General features: G+C 41.7%; 1 protein-coding gene across 2 annotated transcripts; it reads right to left on the bottom strand.

Moving 5' to 3' along the window:
• Positions 1 to 56: 56 nt before the first annotated feature.
• Positions 57 to 15,985, bottom strand: LOC121535159 (cone cGMP-specific 3',5'-cyclic phosphodiesterase subunit alpha'-like). 2 transcript variants are annotated; one of them, XM_041841981.1, is made up of 22 exons: positions 15,367 to 15,985; positions 13,639 to 13,791; positions 13,188 to 13,277; positions 8,792 to 8,932; positions 8,576 to 8,650; positions 8,395 to 8,462; positions 8,223 to 8,289; positions 7,853 to 7,900; positions 7,526 to 7,675; positions 7,000 to 7,143; positions 6,828 to 6,893; positions 6,448 to 6,594; positions 5,828 to 5,935; positions 5,048 to 5,157; positions 4,525 to 4,612; positions 4,281 to 4,381; positions 4,075 to 4,182; positions 3,828 to 3,891; positions 3,611 to 3,685; positions 3,405 to 3,488; positions 2,899 to 3,043; positions 57 to 1,057 (listed from the first exon to the last, which is right to left on the bottom strand). In XM_041841981.1, exons 1-22 carry the CDS (start codon positions 15,826 to 15,828, stop codon positions 1,008 to 1,010), a joined length of 2,544 nt encoding a protein of 847 aa, XP_041697915.1. In that variant the 5' UTR covers positions 15,829 to 15,985; the 3' UTR covers positions 57 to 1,007. The 2 variants fall into 2 exon arrangements, with proteins under 2 accessions (XP_041697915.1, XP_041698002.1); XM_041842068.1 differs by having other exon boundaries at positions 57 to 1,054.
• Positions 15,986 to 17,646: the final 1,661 nt, after the last annotated feature.

Genomic DNA, 17,646 nt, shown 5'->3' with positions numbered 1-17,646 from the left:
TGCAATTAATTGCAATTCATCTGATCACTCTTCATAACATTCTGGAGTATATGCAAATTGCCATCATAAAATCTGAGGTAGCAGACTTTGTGAAAATTAATATTTGTGTCATTCTCAAAACTTTTGAACACGACTGTATACAGTTTGCAATGGATACCTGATGCTCAAACGCGACTTCGAACCATATAATCAGTTCACACGATCTAAAGAGTCTTAAAATACATCAATTAGAAAATCTGACAATCAAAAAATCCATATTTTGCATATTAACACAAATATACCCTCACAAGGCTCATAAGTGTGTACACATTTTCAGCGTTGCTACTATATTAACCTTAGGTAAAGTCAATTGTCACTTGCTAAAATACAGTAGCACGTTTGCCTTTTCAGTTTGAGTTATGGGAAGAAGTTTGTGCTCTTACAGCACAGCATTCTAAATTAACAGTGTCTGTCGCTCTCTTTCTACAGTTTGTGTTATCATTTGTACTCATATTTGTTCGTAAAAATCCAGAGATGAGTATTCAAATATCAAACAGTATTCCTGTTCTCATTAAACAGCTCAGTTATAAAAGTTTGTCCACTGAACTCTCACCCTCATATCTTTATGGACCATCAGTGTGGATAAAAATGTACAGTTAATTATTTCCCAACGCAGAATACGTCTCAATAAATAGTATTTCAATACAGTATATGCCATTTAGCAGATGTAATGTTCGTTTCATTACTTGGATTATGTTAGTTGTCGATTAAGTAGTACCTATAGTTATCTGTGAAAGATATGCTCTACTTTAAGTGTGCTGTCCAGATATGGTAATGCACCAGCTGCTGGTACATCTGTGTTGAGTGTGTTGAGCCATCAGGATTGGCTTATCAAGTCCTGAGAATGAGGGGAAGCGATCGAGTCAGTCCACACAGGGACACAACTTCACACTGTTTCCCCCACTGACTGCCTGTTGCACACAGGGATCCTCAGCCACACGGCCAGGACTGGGGTACACTCCAGGGGGTTAGGCGATGGTGCAGGTCTTGGACTTTCCCCCTTCTGGGGCCCCTTCTGCTGTTTAAACAGAAAGAAAGACAGCAGGACAGCAAGACAGCAGGACAGCAAGGCAGCAGGACAGCAAGACAGCAGGACAGCAAGACAGCAGGACAGCAAGGCAGCAAGACAGCAAGGCAGCAAGACAGCAGGACAGCAGGACAGCAAGGCAGCAAGGCAGCAAGGCAGCAGGACAGCAGGACAAAAAGACAGCAGGACAGCAGGACAGCAAGCAGCAAAGCAGCAAGATAGCAAAACAGCAGGACAGCAGGACAGCAGGACAGCAAGCAGCAAAGCAGCAAGACAGCAGGACAGCAAGACAGAAAGACAGCAGGACAGCAAGCAGCAAGACAGCAAGACAGCAAGGCAGCAACGACATGTATAGCAAAACAAATCAAATCAAAAGTTTGATTGATTTGATTTCATAGCAAGACAGGAAGCAGCAAGATAAACAGTAAGAAGACTGTCTTAGTTTGTCTATAACTTAACTTAGGTAACCTTAACACCAAGGTTAGGTAACTTTGTGGCCTGTTGACCACTGGAGACTTGGCTAGTGTATGCATTGACAAGCCTCAGGCACTGTGTCTAAAAGAATGGTAGGCTACTTACCGGTATGGATTTTTCACGGGAGATTTTACAATAGCATTTCTTGCAGGGTTGGGGACAATTCTGAATTATGTTGCGAATGGCCCTTTAATTGGCCACACCCAACAGGAAGCAGAATTTGAATTGAATTTGAATGAAAGCGGCAATCAGCAGTTGAAACGATAATAAAGTGTATTCCCCGCCCCTGTTTCGGTAAAAATCTGAGGGGATGGGCTGGAGAAATGTTACCACTCATAGATTTCGCTATTGATGAAAGTCATAACCATCCATGATATCAAAATTATACTTTTAACTATGGTTTGAGGCTATATATTTTTGTTTACATTTACTTTGTTTACAAACATTGGAGTAAGACAAGTTTATATTTTGGGTTCTGATGGGGTACGACAGTTGAACTAAGCTCATGAGGCATTTATAAGTTATATTCTGCAAGAATCAATGGGTAGGTACATCATTAATTTAGAAGTCAGAAAATGGATGTAGCAACTGCAGATTTACCCTTTAAAGGAAGTATAATTTAATTTAATTCAATTAAATTAAAATAGTTCATTTCTTCTGCACGTCACTACACTGAGTATACAAAACAAATATTAAGGACACATTCCTAATATCGCGTTCCACAGGGATGCTGGCCCATATTGACTCCAATGCGTCCCACAGTTGTGTCAAGTAGGCTGGATGTCCTTTGGGTGGTGGACCATTCTTGATACACACAGGAAACTGTTGAACGTGAAAAACCCAGCAGCGTTACAGTTCTTGGCACCTACTACCATACCCCGTTCAAAGACACTTAAATATTTTGTCTTGCCCATTCACCCTCTGAATGGCACACATGCACAATCCATGTCTCAATTGTCTCAAGGCTTAAAAATCCTTCTTTAATCTGTCTCCTCCCCTTCATCTACACTGATTGAAGTGTATTTAACACGTGACATCAATAAGGGATCATATCTTTCACCTGGATAAACCTGGTCAGTCTATGTCATGGAAAAAGCAGGTGTTCCTAATGTTTTGTACACTCAGTGTATATCACTTTATTCATCGCCGTTTGGGGGATTATTAAAGTCCTATCTTATCTTATACAAATGTTTATTTTGACATATGGTGACCAATACTATGTAAACATTAGATTTTTTTAACTTCTTCAATTCAATAAAACATTTAATTTCAATTCATGGCTTGAATTGAATTAAAATTCAAAAACTCCAAATTGACTCCAACCCTTGGTTGAGACTTGAATGTATTTAAAATGTTACCTGGAGGTGCCTCAAGCTTCTTTTTCTCTTCCTCAATGGCCGCCATCTTGGCGGCGTGGATGTCGGCCAGCTCTTTCCAGTTCTTTAGGTTGATGTTCAGCCCATCAAACATGGGGGTGATCTCTACGTGGAACCTCGAGAATTCCTGCACACAAGTAGGCCCCATTATTGCAGGCATTCACATGCCCGGGACTGTCACTCAGCCTGACATTTTCCTTTATGGTGCAAACATTCCTGCTGGGGAGTGTATCTGGTGCACACTTAGAGATGGATAGACCTACTAGTCACTCAGGTGGTTTAAACTGGATGAACCCCTCACTGAAGTTGACATTGATGGTTCACAGAGAAACTGATCTCATCTATTTTTTTAAGGATGATTTCGTTTCCAAAAAGAACTGATAAAATGACAAATATCACAAGCTGATTTCTTTCTAATCGATCCCAATGAATTAAGACACAACAAAATAGGGCTTGGTTGAGCTTCAACCAGCCAGGCAGTTAGTTACCTTGTATACAAACGCACACACAAACTGAATGAAACCGCACTGCATCTTGGGTAACTCCGCTGCACAGTTTCTGTCCATCATGGGCTGAGGAGCAATGAATGAGATGGGGTAAGATCAAATCAAAAACGAACTAACATAAGTTAGTGATTACTCTATCAACATCTATTGTAAAGAAACTGCGGTTTTTTCTTTCTTCACAAACTCACAATGGGTTGCTGATCGAGAACGGTCCTTTCCAAGTCACCTTGCTCCCAGAACTCAGCTGCGACCATAAGAGCCACCTATGAAGTAGAACATTTGCAGCGAAGAATGTATCAGTACTAATCTAAACCTCAGAGCTTCCTGTTGTCTATATTGTCTGGAGAAAAGGGTCAAATGGGTTTTGTTGCGTTTCATGACGTAGTGAACAGATATAGTACCCACCTTGCTCTGGACCTCCCATGGTTTGGTGATGGCAGACAAGTCACAACCTGTCATCATCATGGCCCTGACACACAAGATGGGACAGTTAGAGGAATTATTCCAGAATCATCCAAGAATCTTCATTAATGTTATACAAGCAACCATAAACAGTGACAATGTGCACTATAAGAAAAGTGGCCAACTGCCTCAAGTTTGCAATCAAGTAGCAAACCCCCAAGATGGTGGACAGAAGAACATTCGTACTCACATGATAATTTCCTTCCTGACTGGGTTGTTGGAAATATGATCAATTTTCTCCTTCTCGGTTTCCATTGGCTCAGTGGCGTTCACAATGTTCTGGAACATTGTTCTTTTTCTGGGGGCCAGACCAACAGTCAAATTAGCGGTTTGCACATGAAAAGTGATACTGATTCAGCAGCTATATCGGAGATCATAACAATTGTAAAAACCCACTTGAAGTACAAGGCCAGATCAGTGGCAATGATGCAGACGTCAAACAAGTGCTGTACAGTCTCAAACTGGCGCTTCTGGAGATTCACAAAGATGTTCAGGCTCTGAAGGAGGAGTAGAGAAAAAGGTAAGACTTCAACTCCCACAATTACCTTGTGTACAAAACACTGGCCAAAAGTAATGCACTATTTGGTTATAGCGTGCAATTTTGGCCACAGCCACAGTAACAGGAGTCAGGGTCTCTAACCTCCTCAGCCATGAGCGTCTTGCTGTACTCCAGATGGTGCCTCTCCATGATGGAGGAGCCGTGCAGTTTGGCTAAAGGCGATCCACTCCTGCAGGTCAGAGAGGGGTAACACACAATCGTTAGACCCCAAACGGCACATTCCATGCTAATAACAGACAACTAAACTGTGATGATGTGGGGAGTGCTTAGAGTGCAGGTTTGCGTTTTTCGTCATGAATCTTGTTCCGACGGCAGCTCTGCAGAGTGGTCACTAGCTGGCACAGCCACAAAGTCATCAAATCAGATTTTAAACCTAACCCTAACCTTAACCTTAACCACACGGCTAACCCTAATGCCTAACCCTAATGTCTAACCCTAATGCCTAACCCTAATGCCTAACCCTTTAACAATATAACCAATTTTTGACTTTGCAGCTGGTCTATCTAAGGGGAAATCGCTCAGTTCTGCCTCCAAGACAAGACTCATGACAATAAACGTAAAACCTGCGCTTTGAGTGCTCATGGGTAAACGGAGGGGGTCTTACTTTGTCTGGTATAAGTTGTTGGTTCCCCTGTGGTCAATATCGTGGCAGAATGCAGCAGCCACCATGGCAAAGGCATCCAGGTCAGAGTAATATTTCCTCAGCCTGCCAGTCTGTGAAGCAAAGGGGCTGATCCATTATCTTTTCTTTTCTTTTGACATGTATTGTTTTTCTACATACATAACACAAAAACAAAACAAAAAACGATCCATTATCAAACTAAATGGGAGGGGCGGGGTGATCGATCCATTATCAAACAAAATGGGAGGGTTGGGGTGATCGATCCATTATCAAACTAAATGGGAGGGTTGGGGTGATCGATCCATTATCAAACAAAATGGGAGGGGCGGGGTGATCGATCCATTATCAAACAAAATGGGAGGGTTGGGGTGATCGATCCATTATCAAACAAAATGGGAGGGGTGGAGTGATCGATCCGTTATCAAACAAAATGGGAGGGGCGGGGTGATCGATCCATTATCAAACAAAATGGGAGGTGCGGGGTGATCGATCCATTATCAAACAAAATGGGAGGGGTGGAGTGGAGTGATCGATCCATTATCAAACAAAATGGGAGGGGCGGGGTGATCGATCCATTATCAAGCAGTTGGCCCACCTCCCTGACCTACATTAGTGGGCAGGCATTGGTTGGCAGCATCAATGTCTCTAAACAAACATTAACTTTTAACTACTCTTCTTTTGGTGAGGTTATGCACCGTCATTCTGTAAATCGATGTGGGTATCAGGTGATAATATTGGTACTGTAGGAGTAAAGGGACTCACCTGTAGAAGACAGAACATGGTCTGGCCCACGTTGAAGCCGTGTCTCCAGTTGTGGTAGGTGATGTCACGGTAACCTTTCCGGACAGTGTACATCCATCGCGTCAGGGTCTGGTTGTACATAGGAAGAGGAAACACTATGACATGAGGGATGCGTTACCAATGATCTGTTGTCACTTTTACCCCTACCTACTTGTACATATTACCTCAACTACCTCGTACCCCTCACATTGACTCGGTACCGGTACCCCTTGTATGTAGCCTCGTTATTGTTATTTTATTGTGTTACTATTTTCTATTTTCATTTGCTAATTGTCGTACTTTTTAACTCTGCATTGTTGGGAAAGGGCTTGTAAGTAAGCATATCATGGTAAAGTCTACACCTGTTGTATTCAGCGCATGGGACAAATAACATTTTATTTTATTTGTATGAGCAAACCAGTAAGACATGGCCTAATTTTTGGAAAACATTAGATTTGACAAAATGAATGTATTGAGTCATGTACAGTACATACATTGCAATGCATTCTGGGGACGTGTACTGTATAATGCTGAGGTTACAACAAAATAAATACATTCAAATAAACATGATTGTTTTACTAGCCAGGGGCTTCAGGACTGACCTCTGCTGGCACTTTGAACTTCTCCACCACGTTCAGCTCAAAGAAGCAGCGAATTCCACACATGATGAGGCCGTGCTCAGTCACAGGAAAGTCACTGAAGGAGAACAGCAGCAGGTCCACGTCTATGGCCACAGGACAGTTTGATCTCTACACAAGGGCAAATGAATAACCAAATATTTATTAATTGATCAATTGATTTCAGAATGACTGTACTGCCGAGTCCACTTTCACAGGCAATTGAAAGTATTATTAACCTGCTCATAACTTCATGTTCTGTGTTTGGTATCATGCCCTTGTCCAAGTTGATCACTCACACCACTCTGCCACATTATCATTGTATCTCTACCTACTTTCACTGACAGTCTGAAACATGATCCTACCAAGAGTTTGTACATCTCTTTCTGGTCACAGTCCTCTGGTTCGGCATCAAACTTCTCCTTTGTGTTCTAAGAAAAGAGAAAAGAGTATCAAAGGTATGTCCCGTGAGGCTAGTTTCCTCTGTGATTCTCCACTGTCTATAAGGTCTAAGATCTAACATATCTCAGGTCTCACCAGGATACTCTGCATTTCGGTGTTGGTGCATCTGGTCTGGCACATGAGCATCTCCTGGGCGATGTCCTTTCTCCACTCCATTCTGTTCAGTTTGTCGTACGTGTCGCAGTTCAGCACCGACCATCCCAGGAACTGGGTGAGGGCCTGGAACAATGCAGACAGGTCTTTACCACCTCATACGTTCACAACCCATGACAGGAATGATGAGTGAAGTGGTTGATATGACTGATAGAGAGAAAAGAAAAGAGAGAGAGAGAGAGAGAGAGAGAGAGAGAGAGAGAGAGAGAGAGAGAGAGAGAGAGAGAGATAAAAGAAAAGAGAGAGAAAAGAAAAGAAAAGAGAGAGAAAAGAAGAGAGAGAGAGAGAGAGAGAGAGAGAGAGAGAGAGAGAGAGCGCGTGTGAGAGAGCGCGTGTGAGAGCGAGAGACAGAGAGAAAGAGAGAGAGAAATAGAGAGAGAGAGAGAGAGAGAGAGAGAGCGTGAGAGAGAGAGAGAGAGAGAGAGAGAGTGGATGTCTGTGCACTTACCTCAGTGATCTGTTCGTCGTGCTCATCGAATGGTTTACCGTCTTTCCTGTTGAAGAAAGTGGCAATACCCACAATTTCTTCCTTTTTGTTAACGATGGGAAGGGACAAGACGTTCTTGATGACGAAACCTGTCTCATCCACAGGCTCTTTCTGAAAGACAAAACGGCATGAAGTTGATTAGTAAACGCTTTATCCCTAGAATATTGCATTTTTAGGGATACAACACCAATCTGGGGGCTGGTGGTCCTCTTCAAATAGCACATGTTGCAGAGGACTTGATATATTGTAACACCAAGGTCATCCTATACTCAATACCATAGTCTTTACCTGGAAGGCGAAGTACTCATCAGCGGCAACGTTCATCATGTTACAAATCTACAGGGGAAGAAGAAGACATATTTCAGTCAAATCACAATTTTTTCGCGATCAAATGTTTTTTATTTAGTCATAATAATTGTCAGCAAACATTAATACAAACATACAAAAGGAAATTACAGCCCCTCCCCCCATCCCAATCCCACCCAACCCGAGGACCTAAGGGATCAAATGAAATAAACTATATAAACTATCTATAAATAAATAAACAGTCAAATCACTCTCAAAAGTCTCCAATGTACAGTATGCCCTGCATGCTTGTGGATAGGATATGGCCTGTGGTTATCGTATGGACGACATGCACTCTTTCACATCAACTTACAAAGCCGTTCTCTGACACGTAGGTGGGGAGACCACTGACCAGGGCCCAGTGGTCAATAGGAGGACCCCTACGTGGAACAGAGGGAGGAAGACAGTGAGTGATGTTTTTTGGTACTTTAAGACTTTTTGGTTTCTTCAGAAAGCAAAATAATGAGTGAATTAGAAGAACTTACGGTATGACTTTGATTTCCTCTTTGGGTCCTTCTAAGAGATAGTCGATGATCTTGTAGAAGATGACTTCCTGCAGATGCACAGAACAACATTCACTGGCTGTTGATCGTGTCATAGACAAGGCAGTACAGAAAAGAGCAGAGTGCTTGGCGAGAATCGTATCAAAGGAAAATGGATGCTTACCCTTCCGTCGGGGGTCTTTGGTCCACTATATGGCGGTACGTCTCCCAGCTTCACTGGCCACTCATCGTAGAACTCCTGCACGAAGGGAAGACAGCAATCAGGACTTCAGTGTTCCCATTTAGCAACCGCAGACGGAGCAGATCTAAAATGGCTACCCAAATCAAGACAGTGACAAAACAGCAATATGCCTTAGCATATTATACACTAGTAACAAACCTTCTCTTTGGTCATGTCCAAGAGGCCCACGGAGTATCTTTCACAATTCAGGTAGATTCTGACAGTGTACAGAGCTTTGTGGAACTGTCTCTCAATGTCTGTCAACTCTTCAAACACTTTGCTGGCAGACCACAGAAGGACCTAGTGAAACAAGTGGAGAGGAATAAATATTGTTGTTGTTTTTTATAATGGTTATAATGGTTGAGTCATGGATTACATGGTAAAACAGGGCTTTACAGGAAACTTTAACTGATATATTATGATGATCACTGGTATATAGTGCATTCGGAAAGTATTCAGACCCCTTGACTTTTTCCATATTTTGTTACGTTACAGCCTTATTCTAACATTGATTACATTGTTTTTTCCCCCCATCATCAATCTACACACAATACTCCATAATGACAAAGAAAAAACAGATTTTTAGAAATGTCTACAAATGTATTAAAAATACAAAACTGAAATATCACATTTACATAAGTATTCAGACCCTTTACTCAGTACTTTGTTGAAGAACCTTTGGCAGCGATTACTGCCTCGAGGCTTCTTGGGAATGACACTACAAGCTTGGCACACCTGTATTTGTGGAGTTTCTCCCTTTCTTCTCTACAGATCCTCTCAAGCTCTGTCAGGTTGCATGGGGAGCGTTGCTGCACAGCTATTTTCAGGTCTCTCCAGAGATGTTCGATCAGGTTCAAGTCCGGGCTCTGGCTGGACCACTCAAGGACATTCAGAGACTTGTCCTGAAGCCACTCCTGCATTGTCTTGGCTGTGTGCTTAGGGTCGTTATCCTGTTAGAAGGTGAACCTTCACCCCAGTCTGAGGTCCAGAGCGCTCTGGAGCAGGTTTTCATCAAAGGATCTCTCGGGACTTTGCTCCATTCATCTTTCCCTCGATCCTGACTAGTCTCCCAGTCCCTGCTGCTGAAAAACATCCCCACAAAATGATGCTGCAACCACCATGCTTCACCGTAGGGATGGTGCCAGGTTTCCATCAGACATGACGCTTGGAATTCAGGCCAAAGAGTTCAATCTTGGTTTCATCAGACCAGATACTCTTGTTTCTCTTGGTCTGAGAGTCCTTTAGGTGCCTTTTGTTAAACTACAAGCAGGCTGTATGTGCCTTTTGCTGAGGAGTGGCATCCGTCTGGCCACTCTACCATAAAGGCCTGATTGGTGGAGTGCTGCAGAGATGGTTGTCTTTCTGGAAGAACCCATCGGGTTCTTGCTCACCTCCCTGACCAAGGCCCTTCTCCCCTGATTGCTCAGTTTGGCCGGGCGGCCAGCTAAAGGAAGAGTCTTGGTGCTTCCAAACTTCGTCCATTTAAGAATGATGGAGGCCAATGTGTTCTTGGGGACCTTCAACGCTGCAGAATGTTTTTGGTACCCTTCTCCTGATCTGTGCCTTGACACAATCCTGTCTCTGAGCTCTACGGACAATTCCTTCAACCTCATGGCTTGGTTTTTGGTCTGACATGCACTGTCAACTGTGGGACCTTATACAGACAGGTGTGTGCCGTTCCAAATCATGTTCAATCAATTGAATTTACCACAGGTGGACTCCAATCTAGTTGTAGAAACATCTGAAGGATAATCAATGGAAACAGGATGCACCTGAGCTCAATTTCGAGTCTCATAGCAAAAGGTCTGAATACTTATGTAAATAAGATATTATTATTATTATTTATTTGTTTAGGGGGTAGATCAGCTTTAATATTTCAGATAGATTGTAACTTCCATCAATGTAATTGTCTGCATCACTTCCAATCCCCCATATGTTTTTTTTCTTCTCGCAAATATATATATATATACAGTGGGGAGAACAAGTATTTGATACACTGCCGATTTTGCAGGTTTTCCTACTTACAAAGCATGTAGAGGACTGTAATTTTTATCATAGGTACACTTCAACTGTGAGAGATGGAATCTAAAACAAAAATCCAGAAAATCACATTGTATGATTTTTAAGTAATTAATTTGCATTTGATTTCATGACATAAGTATTTGATCACCTACCAACCAGTAAGAATTCCGGCTCTCACAGACCTGTTAGTTTTTCTTTAAGAAGCCCTCCTGTTCTCCATTCATTACCTGTATTAACTGCACCTGTTTGAACTCGTTACCTGTATAAAAGACACCTGTCCACACACTCAATCAAACAGACTCCAACCTCTCCACAATGGCCAAGACCAGAGAGCTGTGTAAGGACATCAGGGATACAATTGTAGACCTGCACAAGACTGGGATGGGCTACAGGACAATAGGCAAGCAGCTTGGTGAGAAGGCAACAACTGTTGGCGCAATTATTAGAAAATGGAAGAAGTTCAAGATGACGGTCAATCACCCTCGGTCTGGGGCTCCATGCAAGATCTCACCTCGTGGGGCATCAATGAACATGAGGAAGGTGAGGGATCAGCCCAGAACTACACGGCAGGACCTGGTCAATGACCTGAAGAGAGCTGGGTCCACAGTCTCAAAGAAAACCATTAGTAACACACTACGCCGTCATGGATTAAAATCCTGCAGCGCATGCAAGGTCCCCCTGCTCAAGCCAGCGCATGTCCAGGCCCGTCTGAAGTTTGCCAATGACCATCTGGATGATCCAGAGGAGGAATGGGAGAAGGTCATGTCTGATGAGACAGAAATAGAGCTTTTTGGTCTAAACTACAATTGCCGTTTTTTGGAGGAAGAAGAAGGATGAGTACAACCCCAAGAACACCATCCCAACCATGAAGCATGGAGGTGGAAACATCATTCTTTGGGGATGCATTTTCTGCAAAGAGGACAGGACAACTGCACCGTATTGAGGGGAGGATGGATGGGGCCATGTATCGCAAGATCTTGGCCAACAACCTCCTTCCCTCAGTAAGAGCATTGAAGATGGGTCGTGGCTGGGTCTTCCAGCATGACCACGACCCGAAACACACAGCCAGGGCAACTAAGGAGTGGCTCCCTAAGAAGCATCTCAAGGTCCTGGAGTGGCCTAGCCAGTCTCCAGACCTGAACCCAATAGAAAATCTTTGGAGGGAGCTGAAAGTCCGTATTGCCCAGCGACAGCCCCGAAACCTGAAGGATCTGGAGAAGGTCTGTATGGAGGAGTGGGCCAAAATCCCTGCTGTAGTGTGTGCAAACCTGGTCAAGATCTACAGGAAACGTATGATCTCTGTAATTGCAAACAAAGGTTTCTGTACCAAATATTAAGTTCTGCTTTTCTGATGTATCAAATACTTATGTCATGCAATAAAATGCAAATTAATTACTTAAAAATCATACAATGTGATTTTCTGAATATTTGTTTTAGATTCCGTCTCTCACAGTTGAAGTGTACCTATGATAAAAATGACAGACCTCTACATGCTTTGTAAGTAGGAAAACCTGCAAAATTGGCAGTGTATCAAATACTTGTTCTCCCCACTGTATATACATACATCCATATATACATACATCCATACACACACACATATCCTTTAAAAAAATATATTTCCCTTTTAAATACTTTCCAACCCCACCACCCCTTCCCCAATTGGAGTAAACTAGTGAACAACAACGCTTAGGCCTCTACTTCCAGCCCATACATACTATATACATTTATGGACACAGTCAAATTCTCCAATAATTATATTTTGTTTGTTTTTACTCCTGTACTTCCTCCGGTCATTTTCATGATGTCCATCTGGTATGCTTCTATATGCCATATTTTTCTAACTGTGCTCTTTCACAAAAGCTCTCAACCTATAACCTATATACTTATTATGGACACAGTATGCTTTACATTAGTTATCTTGTTGTTATTAGTTGTTGTTATTAGTCCCATCCTTCAGCTCCATTCAACACCTCCCATCTATCTCTTAACACCATCCATATTGGATTTCTGTTTGCCATATATTTTTCAACTGTACTGTGATGTTTTACAAAAGTTCTGAACCCTTCTATTCTCATTGTTTCTACAGATCGTAAATTGAAAATAAACATTTTTGCTAAAAGTATTATTATATTATTGATCGATTGACTATGACTTTTCAGATCACCCAGTAGTGCTATCTGCAGGGTATGTGAATAAGTTATTTCAGTATTTTATTTTTAATACATTTGCAAACATTTCTAAAAACCAGTTTTTGTCATTATGGGGTATTGTGTGTAGATTGATGAGGAATTGTTTGTATTTAATCCATTTTAGAATAAGGCTGTAACGTAACAAAATGTGGAAAAAGGGAAGGGGTCTGAAAACTTTCCGAATACACTGTATGACTGTTATAGTATACCACTCATCACATTCTTATTTCAGACACTAATGGCAAATTGCCTTGGTGAACTTTGTCTTTGTATTCAAGGGCCAGTATGATTGACACAGTTGATGGACAGCTCATATTGAATGGTGTGGTTCACTGGGTTCTTACCTGACTCCTCCTGGATTCCACGTTGAACATGTATGCAGTGTGATGCTGCGTGGCAATGACTTGGGCAAAGACCAAGTACTTGTTCCAGAACTGAGAACCAAATCAGATTAAATCAATTCTCAGTACAGCAAACAGGCATTCATCTGATGCGATGTCCTCCAGACTACTGATGCCATACACCCCTCACATCGTGCTAACAATGAATATGCAGTATTACCACCTCTCTCGATCTAGGGAGCCCCTAGCAGTTTTATGGCAGTATTAGTGTGGCTTTTAAAGTAATATTGATTATTAAGGCAATGTAGGCTATACAGTATCTGTATCTGTTATGTACCATGTGAATTGTGCTATTATGTATTAATCTTATGGTTTTTGAAAGGTATTCCCATAAAGACTAATACTGAGAAACCTTTCTAAGACTGGTGTTTGCTTTTGAGAGCTCAGGACTTACTTCCTCATCGGCTTTTGAGAATTCTTCAGCCCCAATTTTGTTTAGTGCCATGGCAACACCAAGGCATTCCTTATCAGCCATGATGGGGAATGAGAGCATGTTTTTGGTTTTGTATCCTGTCTGCTTGTCCACAAAGTCACTGAAGCGGTTATTCTGGAAGTGAAATAAAGTATATTGGATCAAGACATTAGTCGCATTCACACTGCAATAAGGCCAGGGCTAACAGCCTCCTTTGCCCTGAGCTAAGAGAATGCCGTGTGAAAAGGCCTTTTGAGTTCACAGTCACTAGACAAAAAACATACCTCTGCTTACCATGGTTTTTGTAACCTGCACATTATGGATGTCATTGGAATGCCACAATTCTATTACCATTATCTCGAGAGTAATAAGAATGATTTTCAAATCAATGAAAATAATAATGGGCCAAGTTATGGACATCTTCTGGCTAACAAAGCCCAGATTGAACCCCTACATTGAATTCTGTAGTTAATTTATACATGTAGTAGGGTGTTCATGCAGAAATATATGTTGACCAATTACAATTACAGACGTATCTTCAGTCATCCCCAGTTTAACATAAACAGTTTTGCAATCATAAAACTGGACATTTCTGTTTTTGAATATGAGAAAATATATTATCATGATGAAATGAACTAAATAATAACATAATAATATGTAGATAAATTAATGTAGGCCTATTCAATTAATTAATTAGCAAATTAAGCAGAATAATGACCGTAACATGGCTTCTGGAGGTAAAAGGGATTTTCTGCACTATATAGAGGGACCATTAGAGACAACCATTAAAATCATCATTTTATTGTAGAAACTAAGTGGTTCACATTAACATTTCAAATGAATCCCTTATTCCATGATACATGTAATTTCACTGCATAATTGGTGAAACTGACTTTACTGTAGGCCTAATCAAAGTTTGCATTGGGCAGACTTCTGGACCCAGATAATCAATGCCAGATGACTATAGGCAACACCTTAAAAAAATTCCATCAAAGTGAATTTAACAGAAATAGATGACACAGGTAACAGACATGGTCTAGGTCCAAAAGGCTTCTCAACAGCTTCTACCCCCAAGCCATAAGACTCCTGAACAGCTAATCATGGCTACCCGGACTATTTACACCCCCACCCCATCTTTTTACGCTGCTGCTACTCTGTTAATGATTTATGCATAGTCACTTTAACTCTACCCACATGTACATATTACCTCAACTAGCCGGTGACCCCGCACATTGACTCTGCACCGGTACCCCCTGTATATAGCCTCCCTACTGTTATTTTATTTTACTTCTGCTCTTTTTTTCTCAACACTTTTTTGTTGTTTTATTGTACTTTTTTATTAAGAAATAAATGCATTGTTGGTTAAGGGCTGTAAGTAAGCATTTCACGGTAATGTCTACACCTGTTGTTTTCGGCGCATGTGGCAAATAACATTTGATTTGATTTTGATTTGGATGAACACTTTGTATTTCTTTCATTCTTTTCTCAAATCTGCATCAGTTCAAATGTCAAACTTATGTGTGAAACGAATGACATTTTTTTTTAAATATTTGATCCAACGTCTCTATAGATCTGACAAGAACAGTGTGCATAAACAACAAGTGTGAATAAATTGGGATTGCTTTTGGAAACATTTTACGAGCGCTTTGGCGCGTGTACCCATTTTATACGCGCTTTGGCGGTTGGGCACCTGCTGACAATGGCACTCACCTTTGTAACATCCGGAATGTTTTGCATCTTTTTGGAATGTGCTGTGTATCCAACTACACCCATATCGGTTGGAAACACAATCTCATTAGCGGGGTTGACAAGGTTGTCTTCGTATTTGGAGGTAGGGGTGACATTGAAGAGCGTCGTTGTAAGCTCAGGTATTCCGTTTCTAGCTCGAAGACCAAAGTAACTGCACCGGTCTGCGTTCAAAATCAAGCAAACTCTCTGCAGGACCTTGTGCAATACTTTTTCCATAATGATTTGCGATTGCATTTCTTTGACCAGCTCATAGATGATGTTGGCCTCCTGAATTTGGGAGACATCATTGAAGGAAGACTGATCTTTGAGATTTTCTGCAAACGTTGTCGCGATCACTTCAGGGCGCAACTTTTTGTCAAAGTACTCTTTGGCGAACTGGGGATTGTTCTCCAGGTACTTCTCCACACTGTCCTTGTCTCCCATTTGAAATTGTTCTCGTGTCCCTCCCTTCTCTTACAGACGCATCGCCCGGGAAAGTCGCAAGGTGTAAACGTGTAAACGGTGGGAAGTTAGTGGCCTCCGTTTGCACCGACGTGAATCCTCTGCTGTGGTTCCGGACAAATCACCAAAACGTCCTGTACTCTGCTACAGGCTAACAGAATATAGTGGCTTAGAGGCGGAAAGGATCAGAGGGGCCGCTAATTAATGTGACATCATGACATTAAAGCCATAAACTTTCTTAACCTGCAAATCCCAACACAGATAATTTTATATTGGACAATCCAATCTGAGGCAAGCGAGGCAGGTTATTTTGGCGCGCTATCTCCTACTGCAGCTGTGGTAGAGAATGTTAATTTTGGGGCAAAATTGTTGACTCATCAAATAGACTATCCACCCAATAGGCCCACTTGAGTAGAACGTAGTTGGACAGTTGACCTTGAAGAACAATTCTTCAGTTCTCCACTATAGTTCCAAGCAAACGTTTGAGAAAGGTTTGTGGAGGGGTCATGAAAGTAATAGCTGGTCCCAGCCTCCCAGCCACACAACTCCCTTTCACAGTGATTTGTTTTCATAAGAATTGCCCTACCTATATTTATAGTCAAAGTGAAGCCAAATGCCAAGTAGGTAGGTTAATAGCATCAGTGAAGCAATTCAAAAATGAGCTAAATTATATTAGTTCCCTCTGTAATCTCTTTAACCAGTTCATTTTAGTCTTGGTATGGATCCAGTGTGGTAAACATACTGTAGAACAAAAGACATCTGGGTCAAGTCTTTTTATGGATGTGTGCATACCACCCCACTAAACGTTGATAAACCTACTGCATTATGTTCACAGTGTTGGGAGAAGTATTTGATCTTAATGACATCAATCTCACTGTCAGGGCAGTCTGGAAGCCTTGCCAAGAGAATCAGAGTTCTGAGAAAGACAGGTGTGTTATCGTAACCCTATCACACTGTTTGGCAAGGCAGGACAGGGAGAGTTCCTCTGTCTATTTTCACATTTGGGATTAAGACTGGTCCATGATGTGTTCACGGGGAACAATCACTTCTCTCTCCCAGCCAACACAGCCAGCCACTGAATTCTAGTCAGACAGCAAGGCAATAAAATACCTGTATCACTGGGACTTGGCAGTCTAAATCCCATATTAAGTAAAAGTCATTAGTGGAATGTCCTCCCTGACAGAGAAAGAGAGAGACAGGGCCTGGCCTGGTACAGTGGAATGGATTAGTCACATGGACACCCTATCTAGGAGTTAATCTCATAAAGAAAGCTATGTGGTAATAATGTCGCTGGCAGTAGTGTGTGAACTAGCTGCTGCTTGTCAGTTCTGTTAGGGTCACCAGCCTCCAAGTGGAGAACAAGTAGCACTGGGTCCAGAAAGGCTGCCACACCAGCCAGGTGACTTGTGTTGATATAAAACATGGAGGACTTTCCCTCAATCCCTATCTGCTACTGATTAATAAGCCTTTCCCGATCATAACTTTCCCACACTGTAGATCCCTGATTAGATGCTGCTTGGCGAATATCGTTGTGGTTGGTTGTAAACAAGCTTCACAGGTGACTGTAACCAACTTGATGGATTGTACAGTTGGGGGTGTACCACATAACGTTACAAAACACCTCATAAAGTTATAAAACATTAATAATACGTTTCGCCCTGCCCCTAAAGATAATGTATATATACAGTGCATTCGTAAAGTATTCAGACCCCTTGACTTTTTCCACATTTTGTTACGTTACAGCCTTATTCTAAAATTGATTAAATCGTTTTTTCCCTCATCAATCTACACACAATCCCC

Source organism: Coregonus clupeaformis, chromosome 1 (assembly GCF_020615455.1).
Source record: "Coregonus clupeaformis isolate EN_2021a chromosome 1, ASM2061545v1, whole genome shotgun sequence".
NCBI lineage: Eukaryota > Metazoa > Chordata > Actinopteri > Salmoniformes > Salmonidae > Coregonus > Coregonus clupeaformis.
The sequence above is the reverse complement of the archived record's forward strand: the minus strand, read 5'-3'. Positions and strand labels throughout refer to the sequence as shown.

What these genes read in the sequence shown, in the direction of transcription:
- LOC121535159 (XM_041841981.1), bottom strand. Translation starts at nt 15,828, where the DNA reads ATGGGAGACAAGGACAGTGTGGAGAAGTACCTGGAGAACAATCCCCAG. An exon ending in TGGACATGACCAAAGAGAAG is followed by an intron (nt 8,651 to 8,791) that starts GTTTGTTACTAG and finishes CCCTTCGTGCAG; the next exon opens with GAGTTCTACGATGAGTGGCC. An exon ending in CCGAAATGCAGAGTATCCTG is followed by an intron (nt 6,894 to 6,999) that starts GTGAGACCTGAG and finishes CTCTTTTCTTAG; the next exon opens with AACACAAAGGAGAAGTTTGA.